Source organism: Corvus hawaiiensis, chromosome 1 (genome assembly GCF_020740725.1).
Source record: "Corvus hawaiiensis isolate bCorHaw1 chromosome 1, bCorHaw1.pri.cur, whole genome shotgun sequence".
Taxonomy (NCBI): Eukaryota; Metazoa; Chordata; class Aves; order Passeriformes; family Corvidae; genus Corvus; species Corvus hawaiiensis.
Window position 1 is genome coordinate 70,753,631 of NC_063213.1, and position 17,480 is coordinate 70,771,110.

The following is a 17,480-nucleotide window of genomic DNA, read 5'->3' on the forward strand; positions in this document are numbered from 1 at the left end:
ACTTCTTCACAGTGTGTTTTGATGCTTCAGGCACACTGCCAGCACTCTGAATTTTATTCTATGTCGCTATTAAGTTTAAATTACAAAAAACATTACAGATTAGCTTGGAAGCCTAACACCCTTGACCGCCTGTCCTGGGGGTGACGTTATGAAGCTGCTTTATTCCTTAACTGCCCGCTCAATGCTGCGCCTTTAGGATGGAGCCGGGGGCGGGGCCAGAGCCAGGGACCAAGGGGGCAGCTGAACGGTTCAGCCCAGCGGCTCAGGGCTCTGGGGCTCAGGAGGGAGCGCGTCGGGAGCGCTGTGCTGCTCTCTGGGTTTCCTTTGTGTTCCGGCGAGCAGGAAAAAGGTTCTGTTGGCTTTTTTCTTGTCCTTTTTTTCCCCTTTCCTGCCCCTTGCCTCACTGCCTCCCTTCCCTCCTCGCCGGTCCGGGGAGCCTGCAGGGGCGGCCCCGGCTGGTCCGAGCCCGGGTGTCTGTTCCCTCTCCGGGAATTTGTTGTATTTAGAGGTTTGTTTTTTTTTTTTTTAATCCTGTTCTACCCTGTTTTGTTAGTGTGTTAATAAACAGTTTGGGGGTTTTTTACCGCTTTTACTTGCTGTGACCCACTTGTCTTATTGGCGGAGGAAAAGGGGAGGTCCTTTTCCCTTCGGAGGAGACACTCATTCCGGAGTGTTTCCTCCTGAAGTTTTGTCTCCAAAACCGAGACACTGCCTCAGTATGGAAAAGCAGTGATGTCTCTTAGCTGCAATAGTACTACTGTAATTTAATTAACACTGAATTTTAACAGTCTGATTCCCTCACACACTCATATACCAACTATGAGCTATGTTTCCTCCACAAGCATAAAGGCAATACAGTCCTGCTGTAAAGATAGAAACAAAGTAGTTTTTCATCCTGGCCTTTCCTACATTTTTTTTTCTTTATCCCACATTAAAACAAAGCCTCTTTATTGAGACAATCAGAAGAACATGTGAAACTAGAAAGACTTAAAGGCAATACATCTGACAAATTCTGTAGATTTATAAACTCTCCCCTTCTTCATCTTTCCCTCAGTCCCAAACACACAAGAGGGAAAGCTGAACACACACATACAAAGTTAAATAATTAGCAAATGCCACTTTCATATGTTCAAATTATTTCTTAGTGAAAGCACTAATAAAAAAAAAAAAAAAAATCATCAAAACCACCAGCACTGAAAGTCAAGAACTGATCTAGATGAAACTGCGGACATTTCACTCAGCATATTGAATGGCTCACAAGATCACAGACCTTCATTAGAAATTCAGGCTTGTACTTCCCTCAAAAAGATCTCTCTTAATTGGTTTTTGGCCACTCTTTCCATTTTCTTACCATCCAGGGCTATGAACTGGCCCTATCCTGCCCGTCAACACACAGACACAATAGAGGAGCTGCCGACATCTGTAAGTAATCACAGGGAGGTTTTACAAGGGGAAGATGGACAGTCACTAATACACCAAAGTGCCACAGTCTCAGTGAACCAGCACCCAACTCACCAAAACTTTTTGGAAGCAAAACCGCTACATTTTTGCTTGGAAGCTTGATTTAACATCAAAGTCACAGTACACACATGAAAGCAACATAAGACGGTACTGAGGCAAACTGGAAAATCAAACACACTGGTCAGTCCCTCAAAACAGAAAGGGGATCAGAAAGAGAGAAGCTGTGCAATGCTGTGCAGATGATGCTCAGGAGGCAAGTAGGGATTTGGGAGCACTGTTCCTCTTCAGATCAACTCCAAAGCAGCAGCCTCACAGAAACAGTACCTGTAAAAGTATGCAGTCCCCATATCTTTAGTTGCACATTAACACATTTACTGCACAATACATTTTTCTTACTAGAAGAAAAAATTCAAATAACCAAATTCTATCACCTTTGTTTACCCTGTAAAGTGCTTTGGATAAAATGAATGCTTCCTCATTGCAAGATGAGGTGCTACTCAGGACACTAAAAACATAAGCCCCATCAGGTAGCCACCCTAAGCACCTTTCACACTCAGCAGAGCAGATAGGGAAGCCTGGTGCTGTGAATTGTATTGGCTATATGCCTAAGTAAGCACCTGCATTTGGCTTAAATAAGCCTGGGCTCGCACTCACTAAAACAGCAGCCTAGACAACATGCTCAGGTGTTGAAACAGTTTAAGCAAGAAGGTTCCCAGCCCAGATGACAGAATCCATCACCAGTAACACCTGCTTGTATAAAGGAAATTAAATGGATTCAGCTAATTAGTGGAAGTTCAGTGTCACATTTTGAAGCCACACCAAGTAATTCTGAGAAACTCAGCCTACATAACCAGTGTCAAGAGTAAGCTCTATGTCCACCACTGAAAGTACTTGTTACACAGCTTTCCCATCAGCTAATGTATTCCCAGTGCATGTGCACACTCTCATTTTCTGCTTTACACACCTTCACGTTCTCTGAAAGTAACTTAAACCATTACAGTTCTTTCAATTTATCAAAATTAAAACCATGGCATCATTAGGGAATTTTTGTAGTCTTGAATTCGCTTTCAATTTGCCAAGTCTGTGTTACACTTGTCTTTAACTGATCAAGACAACAGATGTGAAATCCTCGGGTATGATTAAGACTAACAGAGTTTGTGTGTGACAAAGCTGAATTGCACTCTAAAAGGAATTAGCAATCAGCATTTCCCCATTTGAGTTACTCTCCAATTCTAAGAAAAATCTGATCTCTCCTAATGTTTAAACAAGTAAAGCTACAGAAAATGTAATTATTTGAAATTCTAGCTAGACTGCACATATCAAAAATAGCAGCATAATAATGCCTTTCTATCAAGATGGCTTTTATAACATGACTAAACAGTAATTGAGCATAAATAGAAGTGTGTGAAAACACAAGGATAATACCAATGAAAATACAGCAAGTGTAATTTTGGACACAGAGCCAGTCTTGAGACTCTTATTTTATAATGAATAATGAAAATGTCTAAAATTAGTATAAAATCCTCTTCTCATTTTAAAATGCAGAAAAAGGAATTAAACAGTTACACTATATATTCAACTATAAAGTGCTGCAATAAGAATATAGAAACATTTAATGTATACCAGGTGGCCACAAGAAATTAAACACATGAAGCAAAACCACACAGTTTCAACTTTTCAGTCTCTGATCAGCTGCAAGTATGACTTTTTTCCTAAAATGGACTGGCAAGGGCATAAAGCAAAGTTTAACTCTTAGTCTTTTGTAACTTCCTTGCATTCACATATCAGAATAATTCTCCAACTCTATTTTGCCTTCAAAAATAAAATTACATCTTTTACTGAGCCTGCAGATCTACAACCACAGAGTCCCCACTGCTTTTCAAAGACCAGCCAGATTCTGGAACAGCTTCCAGTATCATTGCAAACACTGAGGGGAACAAAACCACTTTTTAGCAATGAGGCTGTAAAGGTCTGCTGACACAGACCAGGTTTGAGCCTCAGCAGAGCAATGCTTGACCAGTAACAGTCAAATCAGCACCACAAAGAAGCTTCTCAGCTGTGCCTTCTTAAGCATTCCTATGGAGCAGAGAGACCTCAAAGAGACACCTGAAAGATGGAAGAGTACAATATTTTGCACGCAGGCCTGAAGAGTTCTGTATCCCTTTTGTACTGTTTATCTTGTAGTATTTTAATAGTATTTAACTTCAGAGGCAAACAGCATGCTAAATTTTGGCAGGAATACATTGACAGGCTATTACTGTGTAATCATGGAAAGAATTACACTGACATCAAAACCACAATTATTTAGTTGTATGAGACCCAGACAGTATAACCAGAAATTTCAGCTTTCAAAACCAAACCTGCTCCACAGTAATGTGTATGCTCTTAGAGAAGATATCAGTGCTAAAAAAAGCAAGGACAACAACCAGCAGCCAAAGATATAGTGTCTGTTCCTTATCTTTTCAACAGAGAATTCTCAGTTAAGAGGAAGCTATGGGTCATCACCAGTATCACTGATGAAGCCACTCATTGCTAAAGCATCTAAAGAGCGTCTTCATGCACCAACCAAATGCTAGGAAAAAAAACAATAAACAAAATAACCACACTCCTGACAGCATGCCTGTAATTTGACGAATAGCAACCTAAACAGTCAGATATTGCTTCCCAGTTCCAGAATAGCACCAGCAGAAGTCTACAGTAAGACCTAGAGTAAAAGTCAGATGGGACTGCAGCAATCAAACTAGAAGCATAAAACTCAGAAGAAAAAAAAAATTTAAAAGGGTAGGTATAGGAGCAGCCAAAAGTATTTCCTGCTTGACTTTGGGTTTTGTTTTCTGCAAGACATATATACCAATACAGATGCCTTGGGAAAGGCTTATTTCCATTCATAAAGTGGCAAATATGCTACTTCTGGCATGGGTTCAGACACCATGGGATACAAATAAAAGAACTGTCTACTGTTTTCTAAATTGGGAGTTGGGTGGTTTAAGGCTTCCTTTGCAGTATGGTGACATGCTACCTCAGACTGCCTCTGAATACACAGGAACAGTTACCATTTACCTGAGGCACAACCAAGAGCCAAGAGGCACCTCTTTAATAGCTGTGCAGGTGTCAGATATGCAGCAGAAACAAGGCATCTTCTCATGACAGAAAAAGCACTCAACTAGACACTTAACATGGTATAATTTTTTCCTTCTCCATTAGCATTCACCACACAGGCTGTAGGAATTCTCCCTTGATGAGGATTTTCAAACAGCAGTAAATTGGTCAAACAACAGCTGAAGCAAAGCCCTGCAGAAACATTTCATAAAATTTCACTGTATCTTACTACATTTAGTGGTTAGCCAGATTTTTCTAGAACAAGCATATTTTTTCCTGTTATTTCAAAGGTGTTCAGGCCTGGCAAATGCAGCACAAGCTGGTTCATCTACTTGGATACTCGTTGCAAAAGGCCAAGATCTATGGCATTCCACACCCAAGGCAAGCACATCTTTGCAGCTGACATACCTGTTGGACCAGTGTGCTTAGCTGAGCATTGTAACGAAGTAATTGACAGCATAACTTTGACTGCACAATGGAAATTCATCAAAATGGAGTTGCCTCAGGATACACAGTATCTAATGCTCTTCAATGGCACTTATCACTGAACTAACTGCAGCCAAAGTCTATAGATGCGTTCTTAGACTTAATTCACTTACTGTCAGATGACACTGTTGAGTTACAAAGCAAAATTCATGTTTCCCATTAAAAAAAAAAAAGAAAAAAAAAAAGGAGACTTTAACAAGAAATACTCCTGAAGAAGGAAGCCTGCCTTTGGCATACTGCTTTGTGTGTATTTGTGACTAAATTAAAATTGTTACAACATTCAAGTTGCATATGAGGAAGTTCAGTTGCTTAACACCACATGTGAAAAGCACAGGTGACAAAAGATAAGCCAGTTCAGATCAATTTGTTTGGCAGGCTTTACAAAAGCTTCATTGTGGATTTAGGTTGTAAAGCCTGTGAACACCCTCAAAAGGAACAAGCCATAAGGACTTTCCAGTAATAAGAACAGGAAACTGGGGAGAAACTCTTTCACCTCACCTTCTTTAGTTTTGTTTAACTGAAAAATTTGGACAACTGCATCCCCCAGATCATATACATATGACCCAAAGGAATTCCTTAGCTGAGGTTCTGAAAAAACAATCAGTGGATTCATATGAAAGAGGTAGGAGGTGACAAAAATATTAAAGAGAAAGAAAATCTTTTTATTTTGCTCACTTGACTAAAAAGCAACTGAAGTAGCAAGAAGAGATTTAGAGCAAGAGAGAACATACACCTGTGGAAGAGGAAGCTGGACATCCACCATGCTGCCGACTTGCCCTTGTGCTGTCATCCACCCAGTACTTCAAGGAAGCCATGCTCTCCAAAATAAGCCTGAGTTGTGCTGCAACAGCGTAGGAGAAACTGAGCTGACAAGCTTATAAGAACAGTCACTTAATCAGGACTCTACTCCCGACCCAGAAGTCCGAAGAAGTTGGAATAAGGTGGCAAGAGAAGGAAAGTACTTCCTGCCTCCCAGACTGAATGAAAGCATAGGTAAGTGCAAAGAAACCCAGCCTTGGTACTCCTCAAAGACAAGCTATGAGCAACAGGAGGCACCACTAGGATGAACACCAGTATCACAACTGCACTGAAAAGCCTTTTATTCAACCTTTTATTTATTATTTATAGGGATCAGAGTGGTAGCTTTCGATGTGTTTCTCACATAGGCCATCAGCAGGTTCAAGTACTCCATTTTTCCTTGCCCTTCTGCATAACTATCTATTTTCTAAGAAACCAACTCCCTTGTGCAGAAAGCTCAACAGTCAAAAGGATCTGAAAGAGATAATCAGAGGGGGAAAAAAAAAAAAAAGACCAAAATTTAGTGGTAAAAGATCAAGTCACAGGGAAAAGATTTTTAAAAGAGTTCTCTATTCAGGTTGGATTGGCTGTAGGTACATAGAGAAGAAGAGGCTTCAGCTCTTTAAAACTTTAGAGAAATACAGGTTCTGTCTATGCCAGCAGTCACCATCTTAAAATTTAAAAATCCCAAACCAAATCAAGACTAAACAAGCAGCATGCTGCTGGCTATGGGATATTCTGTTATTCTTGTCAGTCCAGGGCAGTAGTGGCAAATAGCCTCCTACCTACAGCATCAGAAAATGAGAAATGTTGCCTGGAAGAAGTCATCCTCCCAAACCCAGTTTGGTTACCTTGCGTAGATCTGTTTCATACCTCAGCACCATTAACATGAACTTTAACATCTTCTTTTTCCTGGAATACTTCCAGCATTTTATCTACTTTCACAGCAGGTACACATCACAGCATACAGTACCTTATAGTTCACTTGCTGTTCACAATGTTTTTGGATCCACATCCTGTATACATCATGTTCAAACACAAGGAATCAGACTGCCTGCAGTGGTCCTTGAATTAAAAGCCTGCTAGCTGAGCCAGGCTACCAGAACTTCCCTCTCCAGTATACAACTAAAGAACAGACTTCACTGGCAGCCACTGAGCAAAGCTGTGCAAAGATGGAAAGAAAAAGAGGAAATTAATTACATCAAGATACACATTAATCCTGTATCAGCAATACTTTTTACGTGAATGTCTTCTAGATAACTTAGGTTCATCACTAACTGCATTATTCTGAAAGGCAATGGAATACAGATGAGCTCCCCTGGGCAAGCACAGAGAGCAACCAAAGTCCTGGACTCCCAGTTCTCAAAGAAGACAAAAGCCCTGTCAATCTGCACTGGTGTAAAGCATAAAAAAGAGAGAGTATGAAAGAGTGTGAAAGAGTATGGCACTGACCTGTGTATTTATAGATTGCTATTAATACAGAAGTTGAATTAGATTATCTGGTAGCCCTCCTCTCTCCAAAATGGAGTCAAGGCAACCAAAATTCAGGCATCTTTCTATAAATAGGACCTCTGTTTTCTCAGATAATACTCTAGTGTCCCATTTCAGTGTTTGTTATACTACTTTTTAGTAAAATACCTTTTTCTTGAGAGTTTTGGATGAAAATCAATAGCAGCACTTCTTATTTATATCCTGTAAAGGGAAAATACCTGGAATTATATTTTAGGAAAGCTTAGGTTTCATGCCAGAGCCACTATTCATCTGCTGCAAATCGTTTTCAAAAAGCCTCTTATGCCATCTTGTCACAAGCTGCAGGTGTTCCACTTCCAATCCTGTGCAGAAACCATGGAATCATACAGCTTCATGTTGAAAGCAACTTCTGTGGATCACATAGTTCAAGATTCCTGCTGAAGACAGGGTCAACTATAGTGCAGGATGCTTAGGGCCACATCCAGTTTGGTCTGGGTACCTCCAGGGCCAGACACACAACTTCTCTGGGCAATTTCTTCCAGCGCTTGGCCCCCTTATCATTTAAAACAAAACAATCCAATAAAAAACATCCCCAAATAACACATACCCTCCCAAGTTTAAATGAAGTTTCTTGCATTTAAGTTTGTGGCCAAATTCAGTGTTCCTACATCTCTGCATCCTCAAACTATGGTAAGGATGTTCAACACACATGAAATCCTCAGTCAAGACAATTCTTGGCTACTTAGAGACAGAAACTGAAATAGAGTACTTGGCTTCAACCAAGACAATATTTGTTTAAATGAAAAGGCAGCAATACTAATATTTAGCTTTACTCAGAAACCAAGACTATTTGTTTTAATGAGAAGGCAGCAATGCTAATATTTACCTTTAGCCAGTTTCAGCAAAGATTATCTTCCTATTTCAATGTGAAAAAGCAATCCTTCCGATTTTATCCTTCTCCTGGCAAACCAACATCCTGTCTCAGGTACAACAGGCTATAATGTTTCTCTACATCTGTTTTTCAGGTATATACACATTCTCCAGTGACACTGAATCCCACCTCACCATTTGATCACAATAGTGAAAGAAGCTTTCAAAAACATTAACTGTTTCCTTTACAACTCTTCTCCAAGAAACATTTACTTTATTTTAGCCACAGAGTATCAAAGAGTTTTCTAGTATATGACTCCATACCAGCTATTCATTTCAGGGGTTTTTTTACTACTAAGCAATGACTCATGTTCTGTTATTACTGTGCTTTGTCCCACCGAGTCTGTCTTGCTCAGTTTCATCTCAACAGCCAAATTTAAGAAAAAACCAAACAACTTGACCTCAATTTACAACAGCAAATCTTGCTTTCTCAGTATCTTCCCCACCCCGATACTGTTAATCTTTTTCAAACTATGAACTGTAACTCTGGCATAAAACCTGCAGTACACATGTACAGAGGTTTGGTGTTTTAGAGGAATAGCAAAGGCTGTAAGCAACTGAACTTCCAATACAAAAGACAGACGCAGACCCCACACTTTACACTCTCTTCAGGCTTGCTTGAAAGTTCTGAGTTTGCTACCTTAAGTTTTGGCAAATGGAAGTTGTATTTGACAGAACTGCAGGCAAGGGAGAAGAGGCTGGGGCTAGTACTGCTGCTGTAAGAACTCTCACAAGGCAGAGATACAACTGCTCCCTTCATCCACAGTTTGCAGTAGCCTCAGGGCATTTACTGACACTGAGCTCTGATGCATTGCTTCATACAAAACTGAGCTTTGAAGTGCCTCCTGAACTATCTTCATCTACCTTACTGTCTCTCCTAGAAAAGCACCAGATGCAGATACATATTATTTACTGCTCATAATCCAGGGGCAAGTGGGCAAAGTAGGAACATCAACATATAACCTCATAGTTAGTCTCAGACAGATTATTTCTTGGTACTTCTCCAAGAAGTCAAATATCTAAATACTTCTACAAGTATCAGTATAAGACAATCAGACATTCTGAATAGATATTTAAATGCAATTTTAACACATATTTAGTTGCATGGTCTAGAAAACAGTGCTTTAAAAACGTACTACTTAAGCAGTACGTTTTTAATAAGAAACTTATTAAACGTACTGCTTCCAGAAATAAGCAACAATCCATATTTGCATATATAGAATTACATGGTTAGTAATACTAGTATTTGATTCAAAACTCCCATTTTTACAGAGTAATTCTTCAAGTTACCAAGGTTTGAAAAGTCCAGCACATTTATTTTGTATTGTGAAAGCATTCTTACAGTAAGAGTCACATTCAAGTTGTTTGGGTTTTTAAAAAACAAGTATTTTCATTTAAAAACATACAGCAGGCCTGTTTAATTTAAAATACATTTCTTTAAATGATGAAAAAAGTGCTATGCACTACTCACAAGTAGTCTGCCAGCAGACCAGTACCTACATGAAACTTCAGAAGTGTTTCATCTATCTAACCACAGCAACTGCCTCACTCTGGAAGTCATTTTAGCAAAACAGTGAAATGTGGTTCATCCCACTGCTGTGGTGTGAGAAAGATAAGAGAAATCTCAATACTGCAAAAGGAGTATATAACACCATTGCCTACATGCTTAGAGTCTCTTATCAGCAATGCAATTGGTAGAATGATACTGATTTCACCATAACTCCAAGGACAAATGCAGAATTTGTACAGGTTCATACATCTGCTTTGATTTAATAGAAACTAAGGTTCAGCCTCTGGAGCCAGAATGCCATTTAAGTCCTGATCATACAATTATGAAATCTGCTTTCCTTTGTGACTTCACTGTGCATACTGCAAACTCCTCCTGTTATTCGGCCAAAGGTCAAACTCACCTTTCTATGTGAGTTCACACAGAAACACATTCACCCTTGCAGATACCTGTCCTCTAAATGTCTTCTATCTGGAAGAAAAGCAAGTCACCAGAATTGGTTTAGTTAACTGGTGCAGTAAGTTGGCAAATGGCACGTGCCTCCAGTCTCTCACTAAAGAGAAGAACTTGTGCAGACAGCCCTTTCTCTGGCATGCTGTAAAGTCATGAATTCCATTAAAGTCCCTTAATCAGAAGTTACAGTTGTGCCATATCTCTATGTTATGTTTCAGTTAAAAGCTGCATCATCGGTCAATTGCTTCATTATCAAAGTATAACCCTATCTGAGCTCAACTCTTTCTCCATCCTAGAAAGAAAATCCCACCTTTTGTCAGTGGAAAAGATGAACAATCCACACATTCATGGCTACCCAGAAGTCTTGAAAAATAGTGACTTGTCTGATTTCAATACCATCATTAAGCACACTTCCCGTGGAATCATCTCAACTCAGGAAGGACTACTACAGTTCAAGCAACACCTCACATGGCCCAAAAGTAGTCTAACAACAAAAGCACTACTCCACAATTGTCCCAAATTGTCCCAAATTGAGGTGGTCCATGTCCAACTCAATACTTAGCTTTCACCTATCCTTATTTCGAGTGCCAGACCCTAAGGGGCATTAGTTCAGCAAACACTCTCCGAGTACAGTGGCCACACACAAACAAAAGCAGGTTCCTTATACAATACAACTGTGCCAGCTCACTTTGTGCAGTAGCAGAAAGGGCACAGTTTAGATAAGGGGAAGTTACCATCCAATTCTGTTCTACACCACCTTCAGTCAGAAGAGAGCCAAGCCTTTATCTCCCACCTTGAAAGAGCACCAGTTAAAGGAAGAATGTGAAACAAAACAATACTCTTTAGCACAGTAGTTAAAGTAATTGCCTGGGAAAGACAAAGCCTGAGCTCTAGCTTGCACTTCAGCATACTTGTACATTAAAAGCTTAAAAACATATTGCACTAGGATTTTCTTCAGGGACGGGGACATGCAAGTCTGCCTTTCTCAGATAGGAAACAAAATCCCAGTCTCCCATTTCTGGGTGAGGCCTCTTCAAAGAGGGGTAAGGAACAAGTAGTATGGTGACTTCCTTTAAAGGTCACCTAAAAAAATAGGTGGACCAGGAATCCTGGCAGCAGATCTCAAAATCATGGAAAGCTACAGCAGAGGCCTTTCCTAGCTCTGGTTCTCCACATGTTCCAATGATAAATAATACACCTGTCAAAGGTTAAGCTAAGAAGGAAGAGCTGCTTTGAAAATAGACAAAGTAATATAGAGAACACAGTACTGAAAGAATCATGGTGTTGTAGCTACAGGCCTCTAACTTTCTACCTTTGATGAAGAGAAACATACTTCTGCCAACAACCTGGAAGACTTTTCACACAGCACCAAAGTAGTCCTTGGGAAAACTCTGACTGTGCTCTTGCTAGAAATAAACATCAAGCAAAAGTGTTAGTACACAGAAAAACTAATGCTTTTCTTCTTCTCAGACATAGTTACATCTCCTTGTCAGACAGCCAGTTGGAGGTCTTTCCCCAGCCTGCTACTGGCAGACAGCTGCTAACCTGTGGGAAGAGCGTGCACCAAAATGTGTAGCAAGAACACGAGACCAGGCATAATGAGGTGAAACATAAGCAGCAGGTGACCGTTCCAAGCACAGTGCAGGTTCTCTCAAATAACAGATTAAAAGCTAGTCTCTGGATTTACTTCCTCACAAAGACACTGTTGTTCTTCCACTATAAAATAAAAAGAGACAGCATTGACTAACACTGTCTCAGAGTGGAAGAGCAACAAGTTTGTTTTGACATGCACTTTTTCACAGTGCTCACGGACTTCTCAACAACCCACACCGGCACCTTGCAGTGGATCTGCAAGCATACCAGGACAAGTCACAGTTGAAGGGGAAGAAGTTCTTCCATGTATGAAGCCGTCACTGACAAAATGCAAGCCATAAAGGAAAAATGCTGTTCCACTGGGATTCCAAAATGAGCAATAATGGTTACTACACATTACGCACTTAACAAGTTATACCCATCACAGGAGATACACCCTCCAAGCAGAAGTCATTCAGTACCAGCACGTTCTTAGACATAAGCAGTGTGTAAGAAGAGGAAATTTTTCCAGGTAGTGGGAGATATCTACATTACAAATAAGATGTTCCTCAAATATGAGTAAGCATGTCCAGGACAACTTTTCATATAGCACCCACTTGCCAGCAAAGACAGAGCAATGCACAAAACAGTCCAACCAACTATCTCAGCTGCCTACTGGAAGTGTAGCAGCACAAGCCACAAACTGCACATATCAACCCTCCTGCACACCTCACCAGGTTAAAACTCACCACCATCATATCTTTTTTCATCATGCAGAAGTTGCTCCAAGGGAAACTGTGAATTTTTTCTCTTTCCATGCCATCTTTCTCCTGCACATTCTGCTCAAAGCACCAGGACTCTGAGAGCATCATTATCCCTATGAGTAATATAGCCAAAAAAATTGGGAGACTGCAATGAACGTCACGAATACAAAACAAGCGGCCTGGGGAAATGCTTTTGTCATCCATTCAGGTTTGATTATAAAGCAGGTACGGACTGTAAATGTATGGCTGCCCAGTGTGTTACAGTGGCAAGCGACAAACACCCCTTCTGATGACAAGCCTGCTCAGCTCACAACCAACGCTGGCACTCTCATACCTGCACTGGTACCTTCCCCCCTGCAGACCGGCAAGCTGAAGAGTCCCAACGCCGGCTCCTTGTACTGTCTTTCCTAGGTGCGGCTCCTTTCTCAGAGATGCTCACTTCACACCTCATCTCTGTACAGGGTTAGCTGATTTCTCAGGAATTTCTGGTACAGGCTACTGTGAGACAGTCCAAACCCGAGACATAAAAGCACTGGATCCCATCTCATTCACACCAGCTGAAGAACACTTCAGACCCCCGGGGCAGCCAAGCCCTACCCACAAGGTGGTCTGCCCGCCTCTGACCCAGCCGAGGGAGTTGCAGCCCGGCGCGGAACTGGCGGCACCAGCTGTGAAGGGAAGCGGGCACCGAGCGGCGAACGCACCCGCGGGGATGTGCCCCGGGGCCCGGGAGCGAAGGCGCCGGACAGACCCACGCCGAGCCCTCCGCCGCCCCTCTCCCACGCCCGGCCCCAGTCACGGCTGCCTGCGGGCGCCTTGGGGCGGGTCTTTCCCATCCCCTATCCCTGTCCCTCCGCCGCCGGGAGGGCACGTGAACAAGGGGAGCCCCCCCCGTTACCTGCCCGGTGATGCCGGTGATCAGAGCCACCTTCCTGCCGTTCATCTCCTCGCCGTCGTCTCCCGGTGCGGCGGCGGCGGCAGCGCAGCCACACTCCTCCTCCGCCGCGGGCTGTGCCATCCTCCCGGCGCCGGGCGCGTCCCAGGTGCGGAGGTATCCCGGGGCAGAGGCGCGGCCGCCGGGGCGAGGCTCCCGGCGCTGGGGGCGGGCACAGAGGGCAGGATGCCTGCCGGCACCCGAGGTTACCTGCGCTGCCCCTGCCGCCGCGGCATTTCCGTGCTCGCCGCCAGCCCGCGCTCCCGCCCCGCCCCGCCCCGCGGCCGCCGCAGGTGCAGCCCCCCGCAAGCGCGCTCCCGCTGCGCGGTCCGGGAGCGCGCCCCGCGCTCGGCACCGCTCCCGCCGCGCGGCTCGGCCCCGCAGCCAATCAGGAGCCGCGGCGCTTCCTTGAAGGGGCAGGACACGCGCAGGGGCCCAAAGCTGGCGCGGTGATTGGCTGAGAGCGGGCGGCGCGGGGCGGGGCCGGAGGAGGAGGAGGAGGAGAAGGAAAAGGAGGAAGGAGAGGGGGAGGAGGAAGAAGAGGAGGAGGAGGAGCAGCAGCAGGAGCGGGGCCGCCCGACTTCCTGACGGCGTGTCTGGTTGGGGGATGCGCCGCCGGTGCCACGTGAGGCGACCGGGGCCGGGCACACAGCGCCCCCCGCGGCGCGGAGGAGTTACCGAGGTACCGCCGCGGGTAACGCCGGAGATCCCGAGCGTTCCCACTCTGGAAATACTTGGTTATAAAGGGACCAAAGGCTTCTGGAAAAAGGGATTTACAACAAGTATTTCTTCTTCTGATGAGGCACTGGATCACTACCGCTTTTACCGAGGCATCAGGGCGCTGTATGTACAAGGAAGAAGGTGCCTGCCCGTGATTTGCTCTTATTCCACGAAGGATTTCGCATCAGTTTCCTCATTGCATGCTTGGATGATGAGGCTTTTGCGTACGCAGATAATTTTTCTATTCTTATGGTGCATAGTCAAAAAGTTTTCAACATCACTGAAAACTGATAGTATATTTTTAAAAGAAACAAAACGGAGTCTATGAGCATACTGCCCTTCGAATGGAGCTGTACTCTCAAATTGTGAACGCTTTCTTGCACGCTGCTCCCCACTTTCTTGGTTTAAATTCCCTTCTTGCAGCCTCACAGTCTGCGATGCCATGGGATTTTTATTATGTCACGGTTACTTAGTTGCAAGATGTCATCCCAGTTGTGCCATTTCTGGCTCCTGTTTCTGAAGCCTTTTCTCGACAAGCACATACAGTTTTATCAAGTTGGCAACATCCGCTGCTACTTGAGCAAAATTACTTCATCCCACTAGTACTTGCTTTATGGATGTACAGTCTCAGATTCAGAGAGGAGGGGCACCACAAATGAGTGCCACCCTCTCAGTTTTAAAATGACACTGGAGAAATAAAAGGATATCAAATTCTGAGAGTTTCAGAATTCTGTGTACCAGAAATAAGGCACAAACCTTTATTTGAAAATGTAGAATTTGAGATTAGAGGGAGTTAGGAGCAAGTTTTCTTTACTTATTTACGTGCATAATTCACTCTCCTGTTAGATCTGAGCTGCATAAAACAGTGCATGAGCTACAGCCTTAAAAATTGTCCTTTATGTGGCCAGATAAGCTTGTCATTTCCACCTTTCCTTGGCAGTCCATTCATTGGCTGGCCTTCTTTCTTGTTCTGCTTAAAAAACTGGTGAGTAGGGCTGACAGTGTAAGTCCTGAAGCTGTGATAGAGGAGCCCCCATCCCTGGGGCCTATGTGTGCAGCTAAGAGCCTTTTTTTGGTTACTTTCTCCGAACAGAATTTCTCCTACCCCAGTTGTCCAGTATCCCACAAGAACTATTTTTCAGATGTAGCATTTTCCTTGACTGTTATTCCCAAAAACACTTCACTGAGGGAGGAAGCTGGTTCACAGCTTTCATAAATTGCCTGGTTAACCAAGTACATCAGTTGATTGATGACCTTTTGCTTTGGTTTTACTCTCAGGTAACAGGCACATCCAGCTCTCCCCCTGTTCAGGGCAGTAGCTCTCCTTCCTACTCAGTGGGTGCACTCCCGAGTGATTCAGACCAGAAGACTCTGCAATCTTTGTCACTTTTGTAAAGGGAGCATCCCAGCCAGACTTAGCTGAGAACACTTTACCAGGGGTTCATACTTGTGTTTTTGGTCAACAGTAATACTAGAAACAGGCTAGTGAAGCCAGGCAGGATGTAGCCCAGTTCAAGTTCCAGCTGACTGAAGCTTGACCGAAGCTAAAAAAAAAAAAAAAAACTGCCAAAAAAGCCCCCTTTAACTTGTTTAAATTTCTGTCCCATTTGTAAGTCTGGCAGTAGTAGTTGCAGACACAGTTAGCCAGCTACCATAATCCTGCTAGGTCTGCCCCTGGCATGCACAGGCACATACCAGGTTTAATGCACAAAGACTGTTCTGTCACCGAAGTCTTCCAAAATACATTTACAGAAGAGACTGAAGGCTCACTTGTGGTCCAGGTACTAGATTTTACCTAAGTTGCTCTGGTGTTGACAGCAATTTATGTCAGGCTGCAGCTGAAAACTGGACCAGCAGCCCCCAGGGACTGCAGGATTAATATTCACTCTGAGTGCTAGGCTGCACCGATGTCTCCTTGCTGCCTCCAGCACCTGTACCATGGCATGTGCTACCTTACTTAGAATTGTGTCTGCCCACACCATAATCACTTTCTCACACGTCCGTGTGGACCCAGCTCCGGCTTCTAAAACTGGCAAGGTCCCACGGAATGAGGAGACAGCAGACTGATGCACATCTGCACCTCCAGCCCCCTTGGATCCCTGGAAGAGGAGATGCTTGTGTGAGCATGGGTGTCCAGTAGAAGTTTTATGCCCAGCGAGTAAACAGTCTGACAAAGTCTGAGGAGACACAAAGAACAGCATGTGTAGCATTACCTTTAAAGCTGCCACTCCAAGAACTGGGGGGTAAAGAGATAAAGACAGATGTAAATATATTTACTTGGTACTGGCAGATAGAAATAGGTATCACAGGGAAAGAAAGGTGGAGAGCATAGCTAATTGAGATTGAGCTGGTTAAACCAGGAAATAATGTAAAATGAGCAAAGAAGAAGTAGAGAGGGAAAGCTGAAAAGAAAATAAATGTCATTGAGAGTAAGGAAGAAAGGGGTAGTAGGAGAAAAGGACTGAAGTGTATTAGATTACAAAAAATAGGACCTTAAATGTTAAGGAAAAGTGAAAAGGGGGGAGAACATCCATACACTGAAATTTCATTACACTTGAATACCACATGTATTACAATCCTGATGATCTCAATGGTTAAATGAGGATGTGATTGCCTTTGGAATTTGGAAAGGTGTGTTGGGTTGACCCTGAGTTGATGGACAGTCTTTAAGACCAATTACGCTTCTCACAATTTACATATTTAAACCGCACGGAAAGGCGGGACTTCCCCTTTTTGGTCGGAGCTCGCCTGCTGGAAGGTGGGGGGGGCTCCGAGCCTCCCGGCCCCGCTGGGCCGGGCCGGGGCCACTGCCCCTTTCCCCCTTTCCCAACACTGCGGCACGGACCCTGGGTCACTGAAGGGGACTGTCCCAGAGCCGCAGGCAGCTAAAACCAGCCATGGACTGCTCACAGCTAAACCCATCCAGCGCGGCTTCTGGGGACAGGCGGGTCCCTCTCCTCTCCATGCGGAGCCGGCGGAGCCAGCGGGAGCCGGCAGAGCCTCCTGTCTGCAGCCAGCACACTCCGTGCTGAACTGAAGAGGACACCACGCAGCCAGCAGCACAAAGGGAGCGAGGCTTTCCCCACCGTAAAGCCTGAACAAGAACACCCTTCAACATGGCGGCTTCAGAGTCAGAGAGAAAGAGAAGTGAGTCACGTGGGACGGAGCTGAGCATGGCGACAGGAGAAAAGAGGGCGGTGCCGCGATTCTGGCGCGCAGCTTAAAAGAAACCTTCTTGCATGCCGTGGTAAGAAACTGTAATACCACAAACTGTTTGTCTCTTTAA

At 43.8% G+C, this 17,480-nt stretch overlaps 1 protein-coding gene and 1 long non-coding RNA gene across 3 annotated transcripts in view; both read right to left on the reverse strand.

Annotated features, from left to right (window-relative positions):
• The window catches only part of GMDS (GDP-mannose 4,6-dehydratase), a 412,789-nt gene extending 399,038 nt beyond the window's left edge, over nucleotides 1–13,751 (reverse strand). The window contains exon 1 of one of the 2 annotated variants that reach the window (XM_048310367.1): nucleotides 13,439–13,750. In XM_048310367.1, the coding sequence (XP_048166324.1) occupies nucleotides 13,439–13,558 (120 nt within the window). In that variant the 5' untranslated portion in view covers nucleotides 13,559–13,750. Of the gene's footprint in view, nucleotides 1–13,438 lie in introns of both variants that reach the window. The other variant, XM_048310358.1, reaches the window with a different exon arrangement.
• On the reverse strand, nucleotides 6,123–9,376 carry LOC125329008. Its single transcript, XR_007205003.1, has 3 exons — nucleotides 7,554–9,376; nucleotides 6,818–7,006; nucleotides 6,123–6,318 (listed from the first exon to the last, which is right to left on the reverse strand). It is a non-coding gene; the product is annotated as an uncharacterized LOC125329008 (long non-coding RNA).
• Nucleotides 13,752–17,480: the final 3,729 nt, after the last annotated feature.